Here is an 18,615-nt window from a genome sequence, read left to right as displayed (position 1 = left end):
TCTTGTTGGAACAAATGCTGGATTACAAGAAATTTCCTTTGACAAGTCCACAAAACTATAGGCAGCTGTTAGTGAGCGGTGAGCATCAATTACAGTTCCTTCACCTCTGAGAGCAACATTTGGGCCACTGTTTGTCTATTCTATAATTTCTCTAATTTCACTAAAACATTAAAAATGTACAGATAATTATCAATTTTCCCATCTGTAGGAGTGGCAATGCCTGTCACTAGAATTTGCACTGAAATTTGTCACTTGTATGTGGGTATCTTTTCATCGACTTGATAATGGCATTTATTGGTTTCAGCAATTCATAAAGACTCAAAAGAATTTCACTATTGCCTGCCTTGCTACTTGCCTCCACTTGCAGACACATTGTCCTTAGATAAGCCAAAAGCTACTCTCTTTTTCTCTCTCTCTCTCTTTCTCTGCATTTTCCAAAGGCTCCCTTTTCTAGCCTCTTACAAGCAGCAACTTCAACTGTCTCATCCTCTCACTGATATTTGCGCCCACTAGGCGCCTGTGTTGCTTGTGTTTCTTATTCCATTCATCTTACCCATTACTGTCCCTTGGGCTGTCAACAAAACAACAATTACTGCCCCCTTTCCATTTTCCTCTAGAATATCCATTATTAATGAATAAGGCTCTTGCTATCTGTGATTTGCAGTGTAGAAAGCACTGCTGCTAATTTGCACATAGTGAGCTCGACAAACGGTGACCAAATAATCTGCTTTGAGTTTTGACTGAGGGATAATTATTTGCCAGGATGCTAGGAAATCTCCTAAATTCCCTGAATAGTACCATTGAATCTTTTGCATCCATCTGAGAGGGCAAATCAGCTGCGATATTAATGGCTCTTTCTGGAAGATGTCTTAATTCCCGTCAGTGGCGAACAGCCACTAGGCAAGCTTGCATTTGCTGCTGTGATCAACTGTTTGCAGTTTTTCCAAGCTCCGTAAAATGATCTGCTTGTCAGAATATCCTGCCACCCCTTGATCCTACACACAAAAATCAAGAATTCTATGTTCTGAAAGAAGTGAAAAGAAATTTGATTGAAGCTAATTGCCATTGCAAGGATCACCAAAATATGTTTGTTCAATTTGAGTTGTTTCAGTAGGCTTTTGAGGACTTGCATACTCTTCAGTTAAATAATATAAATCAGTCAATCTGTTGATATTCAACTTTGGAATTATGTAGTTCTTAATGGGCGATTCAGCTAATGATATTATTTGAAGTTGATGGCATCTTTAGTAGCTCAATCTGTTTGTCTTCTGCGCATCTATTTGAATTCATGCTGGCATGAAATCACCTGAGTTGAATCTTTTTTTTTAAATTAAGGAGCAATTTATTGTGGCCAATTCACCTACTCTGCACATCTTTGGGTTGTGGGGATGAAACCCACTCTGGCACGGGGAGAATATGTAAACTCCACACTGATAGTGACCCAGGGCCAGGATCGAACCCGGGTCCTCAGCATCGTAGGCAGCAGTGCTAGCCACTTTTGACGCACTAGATATCATAAAAGGGTGAAAAAGTGATTCATTTGAAAGTTGTTCAAAAATACAGAAGTATATCAAAGAAAATGAGGGATTTATGGAAAAGAACCAAGTGTGAAAATTGTTGCAATCTAGAGTCTAGGATCTGCTGAAGCTAGTTTGAAGTCTAAGATGCCATATTGGAAGCAGCACTGCACTGCACCACATTTTTATAGATTAAGCTTGTCCTGATGTATCAAAGCTGTACAGAATATGCCTGCCTGACCTGAACATTTTGATATGAAAAGGCCCACTTGTGTGTCAATACTATCACTCTGCTTTGCTTTTTTAAACGTCATTCATGGGATGTGGGCATTGTTGTCTGGACAATTAAAGAACATTAGTGAACCAGATAGTATTTTTATTTACAACAATGGACAAAGGTTTCATGCTCTGGGGCATCATATGGAAATCTAACACTTTTTTTCCCCTTCTGTTTTGATAGGTGGCCGCAACATGACCATTTCACTCCAGTCACGGACAGGACACACCCACATGCCCTCAGTGGTCGGGGTGCTGGTGTTCACCCAGTTCTGGTTTTGGTTCCCTCATTCACATTTTTTGTCCCTGGCCTTCACTCCAACTGCAGTCATTGGGCTTAACAAGGATCTCAAGGTAACTTGATTTGATGTATTATCTTTTTTAACTCCTTGCTACTCCATGTGCCTTTTGGGATTTGTTTTATCAAGAGTCAAAATGTGATGTGATTGTGTTGGTGGGAATGATATCAGAAGTTCTATTTGATTGTCACGACATCTGATGTGATAGAGTGAAATGTTTTAACACTGCATAATGTATTTGTTTATGTATTTTTATTCCGGGGAAGGATGGTGAAGTGGGCCTATGATTCTTCTGGTCCTGTCTCAACATAGCAATGTTCCATCTGTTGCAATTCGGCAGGCCTGCTTCCCCTGGCATGGAATGGCTGTTTTGTCATGTTTTCTGCAGCTGAGTCAATTATGAACTAGTGAAACCATCAAAGTTGACCCGCTATTTTCAGAGTTCCTGTTGAACCTGCCCATCTCGTGTAACGCCCTCAGTCAAGTAGGGGGTTGATTAGTTCAGTTGGCTGGATGGCTGGTTTGTGATGCGGACCGGCGCCAACAGCGCGCATTCAATTCCCTCAGATTAAATTGCCACCGGTCAGTTCTCAAAGGGGCAAGCAGCTTCTGGTCCTCTGGGACTGTAGTGTCATTTATATTTACTTCAGTCAAGACTTTCGTTGCTGACGGCATTGCCTCAACAAGCAATTCCCTACTTCTAGTAGATCTGAAGAAGTCAAATGGACTCAAAACATTAACTCTGTTTCTCTCTCCACAGCTGCTGCCTGACCGGCTGAGTTTTTCCAGCATTTTTTGTTTTTAGATTTCTGTTTCAGATTTCCAGCATCCGCAATATTTTGATTTTATTTACCCAACTTTTATTTGCTGACCTCTTCACCACATTGAGGTGAGGGTCAGATTTTAAAGAGGTCAGACAGTGAGGGCAGCGGAGAAAGATGGTTCATAGTGCAGGCAACATTCAGAACGAGAACTGATGAAAGGCAACAAATCAGTTTGTTGGCAGCATGTGTTAGTTGCCAACCAGAAAAGAAAGTAAAAAGTAACTGCTCCTCTCCAAAAGAGAATGAATGCTGAGCACATTATTAAATGAGTGAAAGTAGACCAAGATTGTACCTTGAAATTTATAACTTCAACAACTACCATCTGAAACAGGAAGTAATCAAAGTTCTACAGTCTTCAGTTCTTAATGGAAGTTTCAGCAGAATGTTATATAATTTAAGAGTAGAAAATGCAACTCTGTGATGTTTGTATTATGATGTACAATAGAAGGGCAAGTGGTAGAGAAATGGATAGTTAAATATCCATTCATGTCATATGTAGCTCGGTGATTGTACCCTCACCTCTGAATCAGAGGTTGTAGGTTCGACTCCCACTCCCAAGATTTGAGCACATCATCTAGGCAGATACTGAGAGGCTCTGTTCCATGTGAGGTGGCATCGTTTGGATAAGATGCTATTCGAGGTGCAATTTATGTGTCCTCAGATGGATGTAAAAGATACCATGACTATATGAGGAAGAACCGGGAAGTTGTAGTGGTATCCTGTCCATTATTCGTGTCTCAATCAGTCCCTGAAATAGATCACCTAGTCATTTTCTTAAATTAAAGTAACAGCTACACTAAAGATATACTTAATTGGCTGTAGAGACCCGAGGTCATGAAAGGTGCTATAAACAAATGAACTCAAACACACAGTTGTTCCAAAGTATTAAAACGTGAATTCTAACCTTACTTCTTGGGGCTTGTTTAATTTTTTCTGAACATATGTATGATATTCTTTGTTCACAGATGCCAAAAGTCCAGTGCCGGTCGAATTGTAAGCCATCAACGTTTGCCTATCCTGCTCCTCTGGAGGTTCCGAAAGAGAAAGAAAAAGAAAAGGTCTGCTTCCTATGGCATTTCCATTCAAATAAAGATGAAGAAGAGCAAATGCTCTGTAACCCAAATGTATAATTAAAGTGGATTGAAGATCAACTTGATCATAGAGATTCAAATATTCTTGTTTTTCATATTCTTGTTCCCCTCTTGCATAAAAATCTTGCATTCTGTTTATGTATTTTCCCCAAATTTCATGGAGCTAGCATTATTGCTTCACAGCGCCAGGAACCAGGCTCGATTCCCGGTTTGGGTCACTGTCTGTGTGGAGTCTGCACGTTCTCCCCGTGTCTGCGTGGGTTTCCTCCGGGTGCTCTGGTTTCCCCCCGCAAGTCCTGAAAGACGTGTTTGTTAGGTGAATTAGACATTCTGAATTCTCGCTCAGCTTACCCGAACAGGCGCCACAGTGTAGCGACTAGGGGATTTTCACCGTAACTTCACTGCAGTGTTAATGTAAGCCTATTTGTGACACTAATAAAGATTATTATTATTATATTGAGTATTTCTGTCCAAAGTATCAGTAGCTCGACAATTTAATTTGTGCACGGGTGCTTGTTCAGTTTTGCCCTTGTTTATTTTTTTGAAGGATAGTTATAAAATAGATAACTTCGCTTATAGGTTACCTGTTTGCTATTGTTTCTGTTGTCATCTGGTAGTTTAACCTAGAATCCTCTTTCTAAAATTTGAGAAGCATTTCTGTTCAATTTTCTAGTTCTGTGATTTTAGGCTTGGTCTGAAGAGTTGTAATCTGTTAAACTCTCAGGTTTCCACAGCTGTCCTGTCAATCACTGCCAAAGCAAAGAAGAAGGAGAAGGAGAAGGAAAAAGAAAAGGGAAAGGAAAAAGAGGAAGAAAAAATGGATGTTGTAAGTACAAACTGAGTACACACTGCTTCATGAATTATTAATGTTTCATTGCTTTTGAACAAGATCAAACTAATGTTAAAATGATATCCAAATATGGCTTGATTAACTTAATTGATCATCTAAATGTGGTTATATGTTAATTTCACTGATTTTTTATCATTTTTAGGAAGAGACTGAGAAAAAGGATGAAGACAAAGAGAAAGAAAAGAAAAAGGAGCCAGAGCCAAGCAGTCAGTTATTGGAGAACCCAGCCCGAGTGATGCCTGCTCAGCTTAAAGTCTTGGTTATGCCAGAAGGGTGCAGGTACCAGCCGTTTAAACCCGTGAGTAATGCTTTTTCAAAATCTTGTCAGTTAATGGCAAAGTACATAACTTGAGCCTGACTCTGCTCTACAATTGTAATAATGTATAAGCAGGTATATGACCTACTTTGTGTTGCCACCCAAAACATTTTTCTCTTTCATTTTCAGCTATGTAGGTATCAACCATCGACTTATGCTCTGTTGTTCAGTTGTATGAAACTTATGTCGGCGACTTCCACTCTTACCTTTGTGGTTGTATTACCTGTGTGGTTGGAAGCAAAGAATCTCCTGCAGTGGCTTCTCTTAAAACCCCCCAAACCAAATACCTTGCCTGTAGACCACCTTCCTCTTCACCTCCTCCTCCCCCCAATCCCCATCTAGTCTTGACACCTGTTTCTCATCAACGTGCATCCTCTTGGCAGCATAACCTGATTTTAGAGTCATGTTCCAAATTGATGCTACCAGCACCTAGCTCTTCCTCACAACCACATATCTCGACTCCTCTATTGAATCTTAGAATGAATGCAGTTCTGAAGGAAGCCATTCAGTCCCATTGTATCTGTGCTGGCTTGCTGCAAGAACAACTCACCTATTCCCACTTCCCTGCCTTTTCCTTGCAGGCCTGCAAAAATTTCTCTTCAGATAATTATCAGATATTCAGATATTGTTGTGAAACCAACATTCAGTCTTGGATCAGCCAGAATTTCCTCTAATTAAACTTTGGAAAAACTGATTTCATTGTCTTCCATCCCTACCACAAACCTCATTCCCTATTTACTAATTCCATTCCTTTACTTGGTCGTCTGATCCCTATGTGACCTCGTAACAGCCCTACAACCCTCCAAGTGAAAATATGTAGGCAAATTTCCAAGTGCCAAAAAAAAGGGCAATAATAGTTGGGAACTTCAACTACTCTAATATAAACTGGGATATGAACAGTGTAATGAACTGTATCCAAAATAACTTTTTTTAGCCAGCATGTAACAAATCCAACGACCGGGAGTGCAAATCTAGGTTTAGTGATAGAAAATGAAGTTGAGCAAGTGGGAATAGGGACCATAATGCAGTTAGAGTTAGAAAAGTTATAGAACAGGATAAAGATGTAATGAAAAAAAAAATGAAAATCGCTAATTGTCATAAGTAGGCTTCAAATGAAGTTACTGTGAAAAGCCCCCAGTTGCCACATTCCGGTGCCTGTTCAGGAGGCTGGTATCGGAATTGAACCGTGCTGCTGGCCTGCCTTGGTCTGCTTTAAAAGCCAGCGATTCAGCCCTGTTCTAAACCAGCCTCTGCTGGAACAGGAGTAAAAGTAAATTAGGGAAAGATAAATTTTACAAAGCTGAGAGATGATCTGGCAAAAGAGGCTGGTTACAGCTACTTGAAGGGATATATGTGGCAGACCAATAGAAGGCATTCAAAAGCAAGCTTCGACGGGCACAGTGTAGACATGATCCCACAAAGAAAAAGGGCGGTAAAAAGAAAGCTTGCAGTAATCACAAAAAACTTAATACTGTAGAGAAGGAGTACAGAAGCTACAGGTAAAATATTAGCAGGTAAAATCAAAAACCTAAAGATATCGTATCAGTATTTTTAAGAGCAAGAGAATATTAAGGAACGGGTAGGGTCTATCAGAGATGTGTAGGGTAACTTGTGCGCTGATGCTGAAGACGTGGGCAGGGTTTCAATGAATACTTTGCATCTGTCTTCACTAAGGAGAGGGATGATGCAGATATTCTAGTTCAAGAAGAGGAGTGCGAAATATTAGATGCAATAGGCATAGTGAGAGAGGAAGTGCTGGAGGGACTGACATCCTTGAACGTGGATAAATCATCAGAACCGGATATATTGTATCCCAGGCTGTTACAGAAAAGCAGAAGGGAAATACCAGATGTTCTGAAGATTGTTTTCCTATCCCTACTAGATATGGGGGAGGTACCAGAGTATTGGTGGTCTGTGAACATTATACTGTTGTACCTTAAACTTGGGTCAACGAGTATTACAGACAAAACATGCAAATTCTCAACTTATCGTACAACAATCTCCTTTGTTGTACCGTGCCAAGTTACCCCAAAAGTATTAAAACACCACTATACAGGGCACCAGAAGCTCTGTTACACACAGTTTCAGACTCTGTTCCACAAAAGGTGTCAAAATTCACGGCTTGGATCTAAATACCACCCGTTAAGAGGCGAGGTGATCGGACGTTTTCCTAATGTCCTTTCTGAGTCCCGGACCCAGGGCGCAGCTTCTTCCAATGATTATTCCTGCAGGTTATGGCTTCAGAAGTTCCTTTATCTCTTTTTTAATACAGATCTTGCTCATGCTTCCAGTCACATACTCACAGGCCAACACTAATCAATCAGTGCCCTTTCTGGTCACAAATGCACGAGAGTCACGCTCACCAGCTTTGACAAAGGGTCACCTGGACCCGAAACGTTAGCTCTTTTCTCTCCCTACAGATGCTGAGACCTGCTGAGATTTTCCAGCATTTTTTCTTTGGTAGTCGTGCTCACTCGGTGGAGTCATAATTCTCTCAGGAGTACAACACACAAGGATCTGTGTTCGATCAGTTACTATCCAATCAGCTCATATGCTGACTCCCTGGCTGCACATCCTGTTCACTGCAGACCCATGCAGCCTTGATGCTCCCACAGTCCTTAGCCTGATACAAAGTTAGCTCTTTTAACCATTAGGCTTTGCTGGTGCCTTTACGAATACCCATCAGGCTGCAGTACCATTATTTAAAAAAGGTATGAGAAATGGGCCAAATAATTATAGGCCAGTCAGTCTGACTTCGGTGGTGGGCAAATTGTTTGAATTAATTCTGAGAGATGAAATAAACTGTCACTTAGAAAGGAACTGATTAATCAGGGATAGTCAGCATGGTTTTGTACGGGAAAGATATTGTCTTACTAATGTGAAACAAATTTTTTTGAGCAAGGTTGATGATGGTAGTACATTAGATGTTGTCTGCATGTATTTTGGTAAGGCATTTGATGAAGTCCCACATGGCAGACTGGTCAGAAAACTAAAGGTCCATGGGATACAGGGGAATGTGGCCAAGTTGGATCAAAAATTGGCTCAGCGACAGGAAAAAAAGGGTAATGATTGATTTTTGCAAAGGGAAAAGGGTTTCCAGTGGCATTCCACAGGGCTCAGTGCTGGGTCCCTTGCTGTTTATTCTGTACATTAATGATTTGGACTTAAATGTGGGAGACGTGAGTGGGAAATTTTCAGATGATACAAAAATTGGCCATGTAGTTACTCTGAAGAAGTTACAAAGGAGATTTACAGGGAAGTTGCCAGGATATAAAAATTGCAGCTATGAGAAAAGATTGGATAGACTGGGGTTGTTTTCCTTGGGACTGGGGGGAGATCTCTGATTGAGATTATCAGGGGCCGAGATAGAGAAGACAAAGATGCACTGTTTTCCCTTGTGGAGATATCAATTACCAAGGGGCGCAAGTGTAAGGTGATTGCTCGAAGGAGTAGATGGGACATGAGGAAAAACCTCTTCACCCAAAGGGTGAAGTTTGAATTTTGCTACCTGGTTTGGAGGCAGGAACACTCAACTCATTTAAAAGGTATCTGGATCCACACCCAAAGTGTTTTATAACCTGTAAGGCTACTGGGTGGGTGCTGAAAGGTGGGATTAGAATGGATGGCTAGTTTTTCATTGTTTTGACCGGCACACGAACAATGGGCTGAATGGCCTCTATGCTATAACATTTCAGTGGTTTTATGGTTAACACTTGTCTCTACCACTTGTCCTAATATTCCCATCTTTGGCTCTGTATGTACATGTGTGTCTCTTTGCCCTTGCTGTTTTGCTGTCTGTCCTTTTTGTCTTCTGTCCTTTCTCCTTTTCGCTTTTATTCTTGCTCTCCAGTCTCCGCAGGTACCTGCGAACAATTATTTTTTTGTTGTTGCTGAAAGTAGGTGCAGGGCTATATTCTGGTATGCTTCAGGGAATATTTTTATGGAACGTTTTGCCCTGTAAATTAAAGGGGTCTGAACCAATGATGAGTTTTTTTTTAAAAAAATATTTTTTTTTTTTTAGAGTTCCCAATTATTATTATTTTCCAATTAAGAGGCAATTTAGCATGGCCAATCCACCTAACCTGCACATCTTTTGAGTTGTGGGAGCGAAACCCACGCAGACACAGGGAGAATATGCAAACTCCACATTGACTGTGACCCAGGACCAGGATTCGAACCCAGGTCCTCAGCGCTGCAGTCCCAGTACTATCCACTGCACCACCATGTTGCCCGCAGCTATGATGAGTTAATGGAAGAATCGGGCTTGGTGTGCCTGAATAGTCTGTCCTCATTCCAGGCTTCTTTTAATTGTTAATGCAGGCCTGAGCGTATAATTCTGGAGTAGGTCAGTGGAATCATTTCTTGTTAAATTGCTTCAGACTTAAATATCTTCAGACTATTGATCAAAATTGTATTGCCCACTTAGTGCAAAAGCCCTGTATGAATTAATTTAACTTATATGCATGGGCACTGATGTTATAAGAATGCATTGCAGTATATCATTCCACATTCTCGGCTGGGTCACTGTCTGTGCGGAGTCTGCACGTCCTCCCCGTGTGTGCGTGGGTTTCCTCTGGGTGCTCCGGTTTCCTCCCACAGTCCAAAGATGTGCGGGTTAGGTGGATTGGCCGGGCTAAAATTGCCCTTAGTGTCCTAAAAAAATAAGATTAATGGGGGTTGTTGGGTTACTGGTATAGGGTGGATATGTGGGCTTAGGTAGGGTGATCATTGCTCGGCACAACATCGAGGGCCGAAGGGCCTGTTCTGTGCTGTACTGTTCTATCTATCTATCTGCAAGTAACATTGGTCTAATGAGCTTGCTATCCCAATGTTAATATCAAAAATATTATTCGGTCTCGTGATAGGCATTATGTATTCTTAAACACAGCAGTACAAATCATTATGTATGTTTATTTTCTCCATTGGAATTCTACAACTAAGCCAGAAGATCCACGGAAAGTTCTAGGAATCCCGTTTGAATACCAACAATGTAGATGTTGAAACTTGATTTCCATAAAAATCCGGAATTAAATATCTAATGACAACCATAAAATCAGTGTGTATTGTTGTAAAAACCCATTTGGTTCACTAATGTCCTTCAGGGAAGGAAATCTGCCATCCTTACCTGATCTAGCCTACATGTGACTCTAGACTCACAGTAATGTGGTTGACTTAACCCCCTCCGGGATGGGCGATAAAGGCTGGCCCACAGCAACCTGTCAACGAATGGGGAAAAAAAGAAATATACATTGCATAGCTTTTTAAATTGTCACTTCTTAATGACTTCAGTTCTGTTATAAATATGGTCAAAATCTATTGTTGCAGCTGTCAATTGGAGGGATTATAATTCTAAAGGACACGAGTGAAGAGACAGAAGAGCTTGTGGAACCCGTTGATGCTCATGGACCCAAAATTGAGGAAGAAGAGGAAGAGCCTGAACCACCAGAGCCATTTGAATATATTGATGATTAAGCAAAGTAAGTGCTGTGACTTGCCAAACATTCTTCTATTCTCTTTGCATTGAAATATCACTGGAACCATTGCAACAACTCTACTCGTTTATATAAAACTTTCAGCCTAAGATTGCGTAACTGTTCTTAAATCTATTTTCTTCTCAACTACTTCCCACCATCACCTTGCCCCACAGCTCAATGATGAGTCACTGCTGAGTTGCGTGCGTTTGGGCCTTTGTTTTCTTCATCCATTTTTATTTGGTTCCCTTTCTGAAAGTCCTTGCTTCTGTTGGTGTGCAGTTCTATAGCTAGCAATCACCCATATATGAAATCATCATATGGCTATTCTTCATGCATGAGACTAAGATGGTTAGTATAGTATTGTACCCTGAGAGGGTCAGAAAACATCAATTCTATCTATTGGAACACCCACGCATCTGAACTCATTGGCCAGAACCATTGGATGCCCCTCAGAAAACTTGCGATCTGCAACTTAGCAGTGCTCTGTGCTGGCAAACTGTCTACTTTTGGCTGGGTACATTCTCAGCAGTACACCCAATTCAGGAAGCCAGACCCTGCTGTTATCCATCTAAGACCTCCAGGCGTGGCTATATCTATATGGTGAAAGAGTATGCACAATATGGTGAAAGAGTATGCACAACATCAAGCAAACAGATCTTCAATATGTAGGAATTTCTTGACAACTTGTTTTGGAGAGTCTTAACATGGTATTAGTAACCTAGCTAACAGATAAACCCAAATCTGGCTTTGTGTAGTTTTAGGATAATCTTCAGTTGGCCGTTCTTGTGCAACATCAAATAATCTTACATCACTTAAAATAGCTGCCTTAAGGAATGTCATAAGGGATAAAGAGGATTAATCCTAAATGTAACTTTATGATTTTACTGAATTAAAATATTTTGGGTTTAAAGCTGACTGATTTATAATGAAAAGTCTAAGTAAAACATTTTTGCAGAAAAGAGTTATTGAATGGCTCGTTCTAATTATTCCTTTTATCCTTCCACAAGATTGTGAATGGAAATTCGGAAGATATCCGCACCATGTTCCAACATTTTAGTTTAATTGAAGATGCCCATTCAATATATGTAATCCATGGCATACGTCTGCAGAATGGGCTACAACGATTTACAGTCTGTGTTGGTTATTCTTGGAACAGCTGCAAGAGATTTATTATACATTGTAAAACTTGAACATACATTAACAAAATCAATAAACCACTTTTGAGTTTAAAAAAAAAAGCATTCTTGGTTTAATTCTGCTATTGGCACTTGAGCTCAGCTGGATGTTGTAAATTCAGATCTTGTAAATTCAGAAATATGCAGTCCCACAAATTTCAGACCTGCCACAGTCAAGAAATTTAGAAACTGGGAGAAGGAGTAGGCCATTTGGCATTTTGAGCCTGCTTTACCATTCAATATGGTCATAGCTGATCCTCTCTCTCAATGCCATATGACCGCTTTCTTCCCATACATTTTGATGCCATTAAAATCTAAAATATGATCTATCTCTTTCTTGAATACATTCAGTGACTTAGCCTCCACAGCTTTCTGTGGTGGAGAATTTCACAGGTTCACTACCTTTTGAGTGAAGAAACCTTTCCTCATCTCAGTCCTAAATGGCCGACCCTGTATTCTGAAACTGTCCTCTGGTTCTAGATTCCCCAACCGGGGAAAACATCCTCCCTGCAGCTAGTCTGACCAGACGTGTTATAATTTTATATATTTCAATCAGATCTCCTGTCATCCTTCTAAACTCTAGTGAGTACAGGCTGATTTGAACCAATCTCCTCATAGGACTGTCCCACCAACCCTGATATCAGCCTAGTGAGCCTCTGCTGCACTCCCTCTATGGCAAGTATATACTTTCTTAGGTAGCCATGATGTGGAAATGCTGGCTTTGGACTGAGGTGGGCACAGTAAGAAATCTTTGAATATCATGTTAAAGTCCAACAGGTTCATTTGGAATCACTAGCTTTCGGAGCTGCGCTTTAACCTGGTGTTGTAAGACTTCTTACTTGAGGGCATCTTGAAACCCATCGTACAAGGAACCCCCAGCTTCTAACGTGACACTACGGACTTTACTGAAACTCAGCACCCATGGACCAGTTGAACCAGGAACATTCCTCGTCACCATGGATGCCTCAGCACTCTACACCAGCATTCCCCATGACAGCGACATTGCTGCAACAGCCTCAGTACTCAACACCAACAACTGCCAATCTCCAGATGCAATTCTACAACTCATCCGCTTCATCCTGGTTCACTACGTCTTATTTAAGACTCACCTGATGAAGGAGCTGTGCTCTGAAAGCTAAGACTTCTTACTTTCTTAGGTAGGAGATCAAAACTGCTTGCAACACATCTGATGTGGTCTCACCAAGGCCCTGTATAACTGCAGTAATGCATCCTACTCAAATCCTCTTGCAATGAAGGCCAACATCCATTTGCCTTCCTAATTGCTTGCTGCACTTGATTCTCCTGTTTCATTGACTGCTATACACGGACAGCTGGATACCGTTGTGCATCCACACTTTCCAATATATCATTTAAATAATAACTCATTTTTCATACCGAAGTATATAACTAGCCACATTGTGTTGCATCTGCCATGTGTTTGTCCATTCACTCAACTTATCTAAATTACCTTGAAGCCTCCTTGCATCCTCCTCCCAATTCTGCCCAGTTTTGTCATCAGTAAACTTGGGAATGTTACATTTGGTTCCCACATCCAGGTCATGTATATCGTGAACAGCTGGGGCCCGCGCACTGATCCCTGAGGTACCCCACTAGTCACTGCCTACCACTCGGAAAAAGACCCATTTATTCCCATTCTGTTTCCTGTCTGTCAACCAATTCTCGATCCATGCCAGTAAATTACCCCCGATCTAATGTGCTTTTGTTTTGCCCACTAACCTCTTATGAGGGATAGAACATAGAACAGTACAGCACAGAACAGGCCCTTCGGCCCTCGATGTTGTGCCGAGCAATGATCACCCTACTTAAACCCACGTAACCCGTATAGCCGTAACCCAACAATCCCCCCATTAACCTTACACTATGGGCAATTTAGCATGGCCAATCCACCTAACCCGCACATCTTTGGACTGTGGGAGGAAACCGGAGCACCCGGAGGAAACCCACGCACACACGGGGAGCACGTGCAGACTCCACACAGACAGTGACCCAGCCGGGAATCGAACCTGGGACCCTGGAGCTGTGAAGCATTGATGCTAACCACCATGCTACCGTGAGGCCCCTATCTTGTCAAAAGCCTTTTGAAAGCCCAAATACATCACATTGTTCCCTATTCTACTAACTACATCCTCAAAAAACTCCAGTGGATTTGTTAAGCAAGATGTGCCTTCTATAAACCCCATTCCCATTAATGCTTTCCAAGTGTTCTGTTCTCACATCTACTATTGATGACAAGCTAACTGGCCTTTAATTCTCCCTTTTTTTCTCTCCCTGCCTTTTTAAATAGTGGGATTACATATGCCATCCTTCAGTCAGTAGGAACTGCTCCAGAGCCTATAGATACTTGGAAGGTGACCACTAATGCATCCAATATTTACAGGGCCACTTCTTTTAATATTCTGGAATGACGCTCATCAGACCCGGGTGATTTGTCAGCCTACAACCCCATTAATTTCCCCGGCACCATTTTCTTCTTATTACTGATCCAACATCTTATTAGACCCTTGGTTCCCTAATATTTCTGGGAGGTTATTTGTGGTCTCTTTTGTGAAAACAGATCCAAAGTAGGTTTTCAACTCTTCTGCCATTTCTTTGTTCCCCATTATAGATTCCCCAGTTTCTGCCCGCTTTTAGGATCTCAGTCACTATTTTCCCCCCACTCGATCAAATTTTTTCCCCTCTTTTGCCGAACTCCAAAATTCTCCCAATCCTCAGGCTTGCTGCTTTATTTTTCTGACAATTTTATATGATTCCTCTTTGGATTTAATATTATCCCTAATTTATTTTGTAAACATGGTGACCCAAACCTTCCAGCATCCAAACTCTGGTTGGGTGTCGTGGGTATCTGCAGAAATCCGGACACACACAATGAAAACTACCTGGGAAGTTTTATAGAACCTACAGTGCAGAAGGAGGCCATTTGGCCCATCGAGTCTGCACCGGTACTTGGAAAGAGCACCTCGTAACCCCACCTAAGCTTTTTCGGACACCAAGGGCAATTTAGCATGGCCAATCCGCCTAACCTGCACATCTTTGGACAGTTTGAGGAAACCGGAGTACCTGGAGGAGACCCATGTAGACACTGGGAGAACATGCAGTCTCCGCATAGACAGTGACCCAAGCCGGGAATTGAACCTAGGACCCAGGAGCTGTGAAGCCACTGTGCTACCGTGCCGCCCTAAACTTTAAACTTCCAATGGATTGATTTCCACAGTACAGACCTTCTGCAAATGTCTCAGGCCATGAGATTAGGTCAGGGCCTTGGGCCAGATTTGCGGGATTTAACTGGATGCCTACACAGTAAATATTGCGCTGTTAATACGTGTTCTTAACTAAGTGACTAACCACATAACTAACCTGAGCATTAGAATCAATTCCCCATCCAAACTGACTTGTCTGCCCTCCCAAATTGACTCAACCGCCCGACCACCTCTGCACCCGACTCCCCCTCTGCCAGCTGTCTATTGTCTTCCCTAGCTACTTGCTTTCTTTTCACCTTCTCGGGGCTTTTAGGGGCGACGGAAAAAAGGGTGTCAATCTATGGAGCAGCTCATAATCATCAGCCATCTCTGCTGTATGTCTGTCCATTTTAACCCTCTGGTCTTCAACATGGGTTCCTACTACCAAAGAAAGTGAATCTTTAAATTCTTCCAAGAAAATTACTCCCTAAGAGTTCCATATGTTGTCTTCATCTTTAATGTTGTATCCAATGGTTTAAATTATTTTGCTTTACCCTTTCAAACTCAATATAGGCCTGCTCAGGCTGCCGTGCATCTGTCTGCTGCCTTAGGGGCCAACTCGTATGCATTTAGAATAGCCTTTTTACTGCATCACAATCCACACTTACCTCGTGCAGTCAATTCCAGCCCCACTTGACCCAGAGCTACAACACAGGTAAAATTAAATTTTATTCAATATACCCGTGGTCTTTGAGTCCAGTAAACTGCAGTCACCAAGTTTGTAACTTACAAAAATAACCTTTTATTATGCACTGCATTATAATTTAATGGATCAAAAATGTAACCATGAAATACCCCTTTCCCAGCCTCCCCTTCCTAACTACCCCCCTCTATAATACACACACACGCAAACAGAGGGGAAAGGGAAAGAAAATATTAATTTTTTAAAAATGGATAAAGATCTTTGGTTTCTAGTTGGTGTCATTCTGCAGTTCAGCTTTTGTTTTGATGCTTATAGGCTTGAGATGGTTTTCTCTGGCAAGGTTGTTTATCTTCTCTTCAGGCTCAGCACATTCCAAGTTCACAGCAAGGGATGCGCTTGGCATTCACTGCTTTCAGGACAATAAAGTAGTTCTTTTACTTGAGCAAGCTGGAGAGAGAGTGTTCCTTTCACTTCCAAGATTTAAATGCTTCTGCCCAATTCTCCCAAAGTATCACACAGGAACCAATCACTGACCGTAGGCAGGCAGAACACTATCCCTGGCCTACTCACTGGTGGCCTACTCACTGGTTGCCAACCAACCAATCGATCCAGCTCCCTCCAAATCTGGTTCCTAAGATCCACTCAGTTCCGAGGAGTCTGATTTCTTTCCTAAAACAAAACCTGGAATCTTGATAAGGAGGCTGCTTCAACTCTTCTGCTTAAAGGTACACCCTGATTATGGGTCCACGGACCAACATAACATTTAAAAAGTGTGAACAAAGGAAAGATACATGAAGGACTCTTGCATACTAGGAGGAATGTTTCATCACAAGGTATGTGACACAAAGAATGTTTCATCACAAGGTATGTGACACAAAACGCACACCCATTCATCCTTTCTTTACCAATACTTAAGTTCCCCAATTATATCTGCCACCTACCAACACTCAAACCCATGACAATGCATCTGCAATAATATTGTCCTTTCCAGGAATATGCATAATTTTTACATTGAAAGGGTGAAACAATAAGCTCCAATGGGACAATCTTGCGTTCTGAGTTTTAAATTTTTCCACCAACGCAAGCAGATTATGGTCAGTATAGACTAGGCTTTGTTTATTATCATGCCAGCCATAAACTTCAAAATGCCAAAGGGCTAGTAGCAATGCTAAGGCTTCCCTCTCAATGGTGGGGTACTTTCTTTGGCACAGACTTAGTTCCTTTGAAAAGTATCCCACCGGCCTCTCCCTGATGTCACTTTGTAGTAACTGCCCCCACTCCCAGATTGCTGGCATCCGTAGCCATTTCAATGTGTTGGAGAAATCAGACGCAGCCAACACCGGTCCACTTGCCAACGTGGCCCTCAATTTCTTCAAAGCTGCTTGGCACTTTTCAGGCCGTACCATTTTTACTTTTTTCTGCAGCACATTGGCCAGTGGTACTGAAGTTTGGTACATCTTTTCTATAGAACTCGCACATGTCCAGGAACCTCATTATTTCCCTGTTTGGGGAAATAACTGGGGAAATCCAATAATGTCCTTACCTCGGTTGTTTTGGGTACCACAACATGCCCTATGTAGGTCAGTTTTGTTTTGGCAAACTAGCTTTTGGCCAAATTGATGACTAAATCAGAAAATGCAGTTGTTTAAATAACTCCTCCAATTGTCCATCTTGCTCCTTCTATGTGTCACTGCAAACTACCACATCGTCCAAATAGATCACCTGGCTAGGTACTTGAGCCATCACCTGTTTAAAAAATTTATTAAGGATTTCATAGATAACACACACGATCTAAACTACAACAAAACTCTGAAGGTGGTTCAAATATGGTACATTTGTTGTGTTAATAATCCAAAAGATCAGGGGAAAAAAAAATAGGCAACAACAGCTACATCCAAACCTCCCGAGTCCAAGAACCAAACCCTAGGCCCCCCCCCCCCCCCCCCCCCCCCCCCCCCCCCCGCTCCTTCCCCAACAGCTGATGGTAACTAACCTTTTGAAGTGGAGATAAAGGGCTGCCACTTCAGGTAGAATTCCTCCACCAATCCCCTAACGGTATACTTGACCTTTTCCAGATATAAAAAGTCCACAAGGTTACCCAACCAGGCCGAAGCCCTGGGGGGAGCGGACACTCCCCAACCCAGCAGAACCCGTCTTCAGGCTATCAGTGAGGCAAAGGCGAGTGTATCCGTCCTCACCCCAGTCTGCAGCCCCGGTGAGTCCAGCACCCCGAAAATGGCACTCTCCGTCAAAGCTCTAGATCGATGTTACGAACTGCTGACATGATGCTAAAGAAAGAGATCCAAAAGCTTACCATCTTTGAACGTGACCAGAACATGTGGGTTTGGTTGGCGGGAGCACTGCCCACACCTGTCCTCCACTTCAACAAAAAAAACAACTCATCCTAGTTTTCGTTAGATGAGTTCTGTGTATCACTTTGAGTTGGACCAGGCTGAGCTATGTGCTAGAGGAGGTGGAATTTATCCTACAAAGGGCCTCATTCCACACATCATCATCTAGGATGGGTCTCACCTCCTCCTCCCATTTCGTCTTCACATGATCAAACAGCGCAGATTCCAATGAGATAATTGACTCCTAAATATTCAAAATCTCTCTTTCCCCCCCTCTTCCCCCCCCCCCCCCCCCCCCCCAACCCTTGCTGACTATAAGATTTCCTCCAACAGGGAGGGTTTCAGTGCTAAGGGGAAAGCAGCGCAAGCCCCATGAACTATGTCAAGTAATTGAAAGTACTGGAACAGGTGGGCCCCTGATAGTTGGAATTTTGCCAAAAGCCCCTCCCATTTGGTGAACCGTCCCACTTCAAAAAACGGTCTCTAATGTACTCCAGCCCCTTCCCTTCCCATACCTTAAAAGTCAAATCTAAACCTGATGC

The 18,615-nt window shown here is 42.0% G+C and overlaps 1 protein-coding gene across 1 annotated transcript in view; it reads left to right on the top strand.

The window, feature by feature from the left end:
- psmd1 (proteasome 26S subunit, non-ATPase 1) overlaps positions 1 to 11,885 on the top strand; it is a 135,677-nt gene extending 123,792 nt beyond the window's left edge. The window contains exons 20-25 of the mRNA XM_038815916.1: positions 1,978 to 2,147; positions 3,882 to 3,974; positions 4,732 to 4,833; positions 5,000 to 5,155; positions 10,499 to 10,650; positions 11,655 to 11,885. Coding sequence (XP_038671844.1) covers positions 1,978 to 2,147; positions 3,882 to 3,974; positions 4,732 to 4,833; positions 5,000 to 5,155; positions 10,499 to 10,645 — 668 coding nt within the window. The 3' untranslated portion in view covers positions 10,646 to 10,650; positions 11,655 to 11,885. The remainder of the gene's footprint in view (positions 1 to 1,977; positions 2,148 to 3,881; positions 3,975 to 4,731; positions 4,834 to 4,999; positions 5,156 to 10,498; positions 10,651 to 11,654) is intronic.
- Positions 11,886 to 18,615: the final 6,730 nt, after the last annotated feature.

The sequence above is a fragment of the Scyliorhinus canicula genome, chromosome 13 (assembly GCF_902713615.1).
Source record: "Scyliorhinus canicula chromosome 13, sScyCan1.1, whole genome shotgun sequence".
In the NCBI taxonomy this organism is placed as follows: Eukaryota; Metazoa; Chordata; class Chondrichthyes; order Carcharhiniformes; family Scyliorhinidae; genus Scyliorhinus; species Scyliorhinus canicula.
Note: the sequence above shows the minus strand (reverse complement) of the source record. Positions and strands in the feature narration are given on the sequence as shown.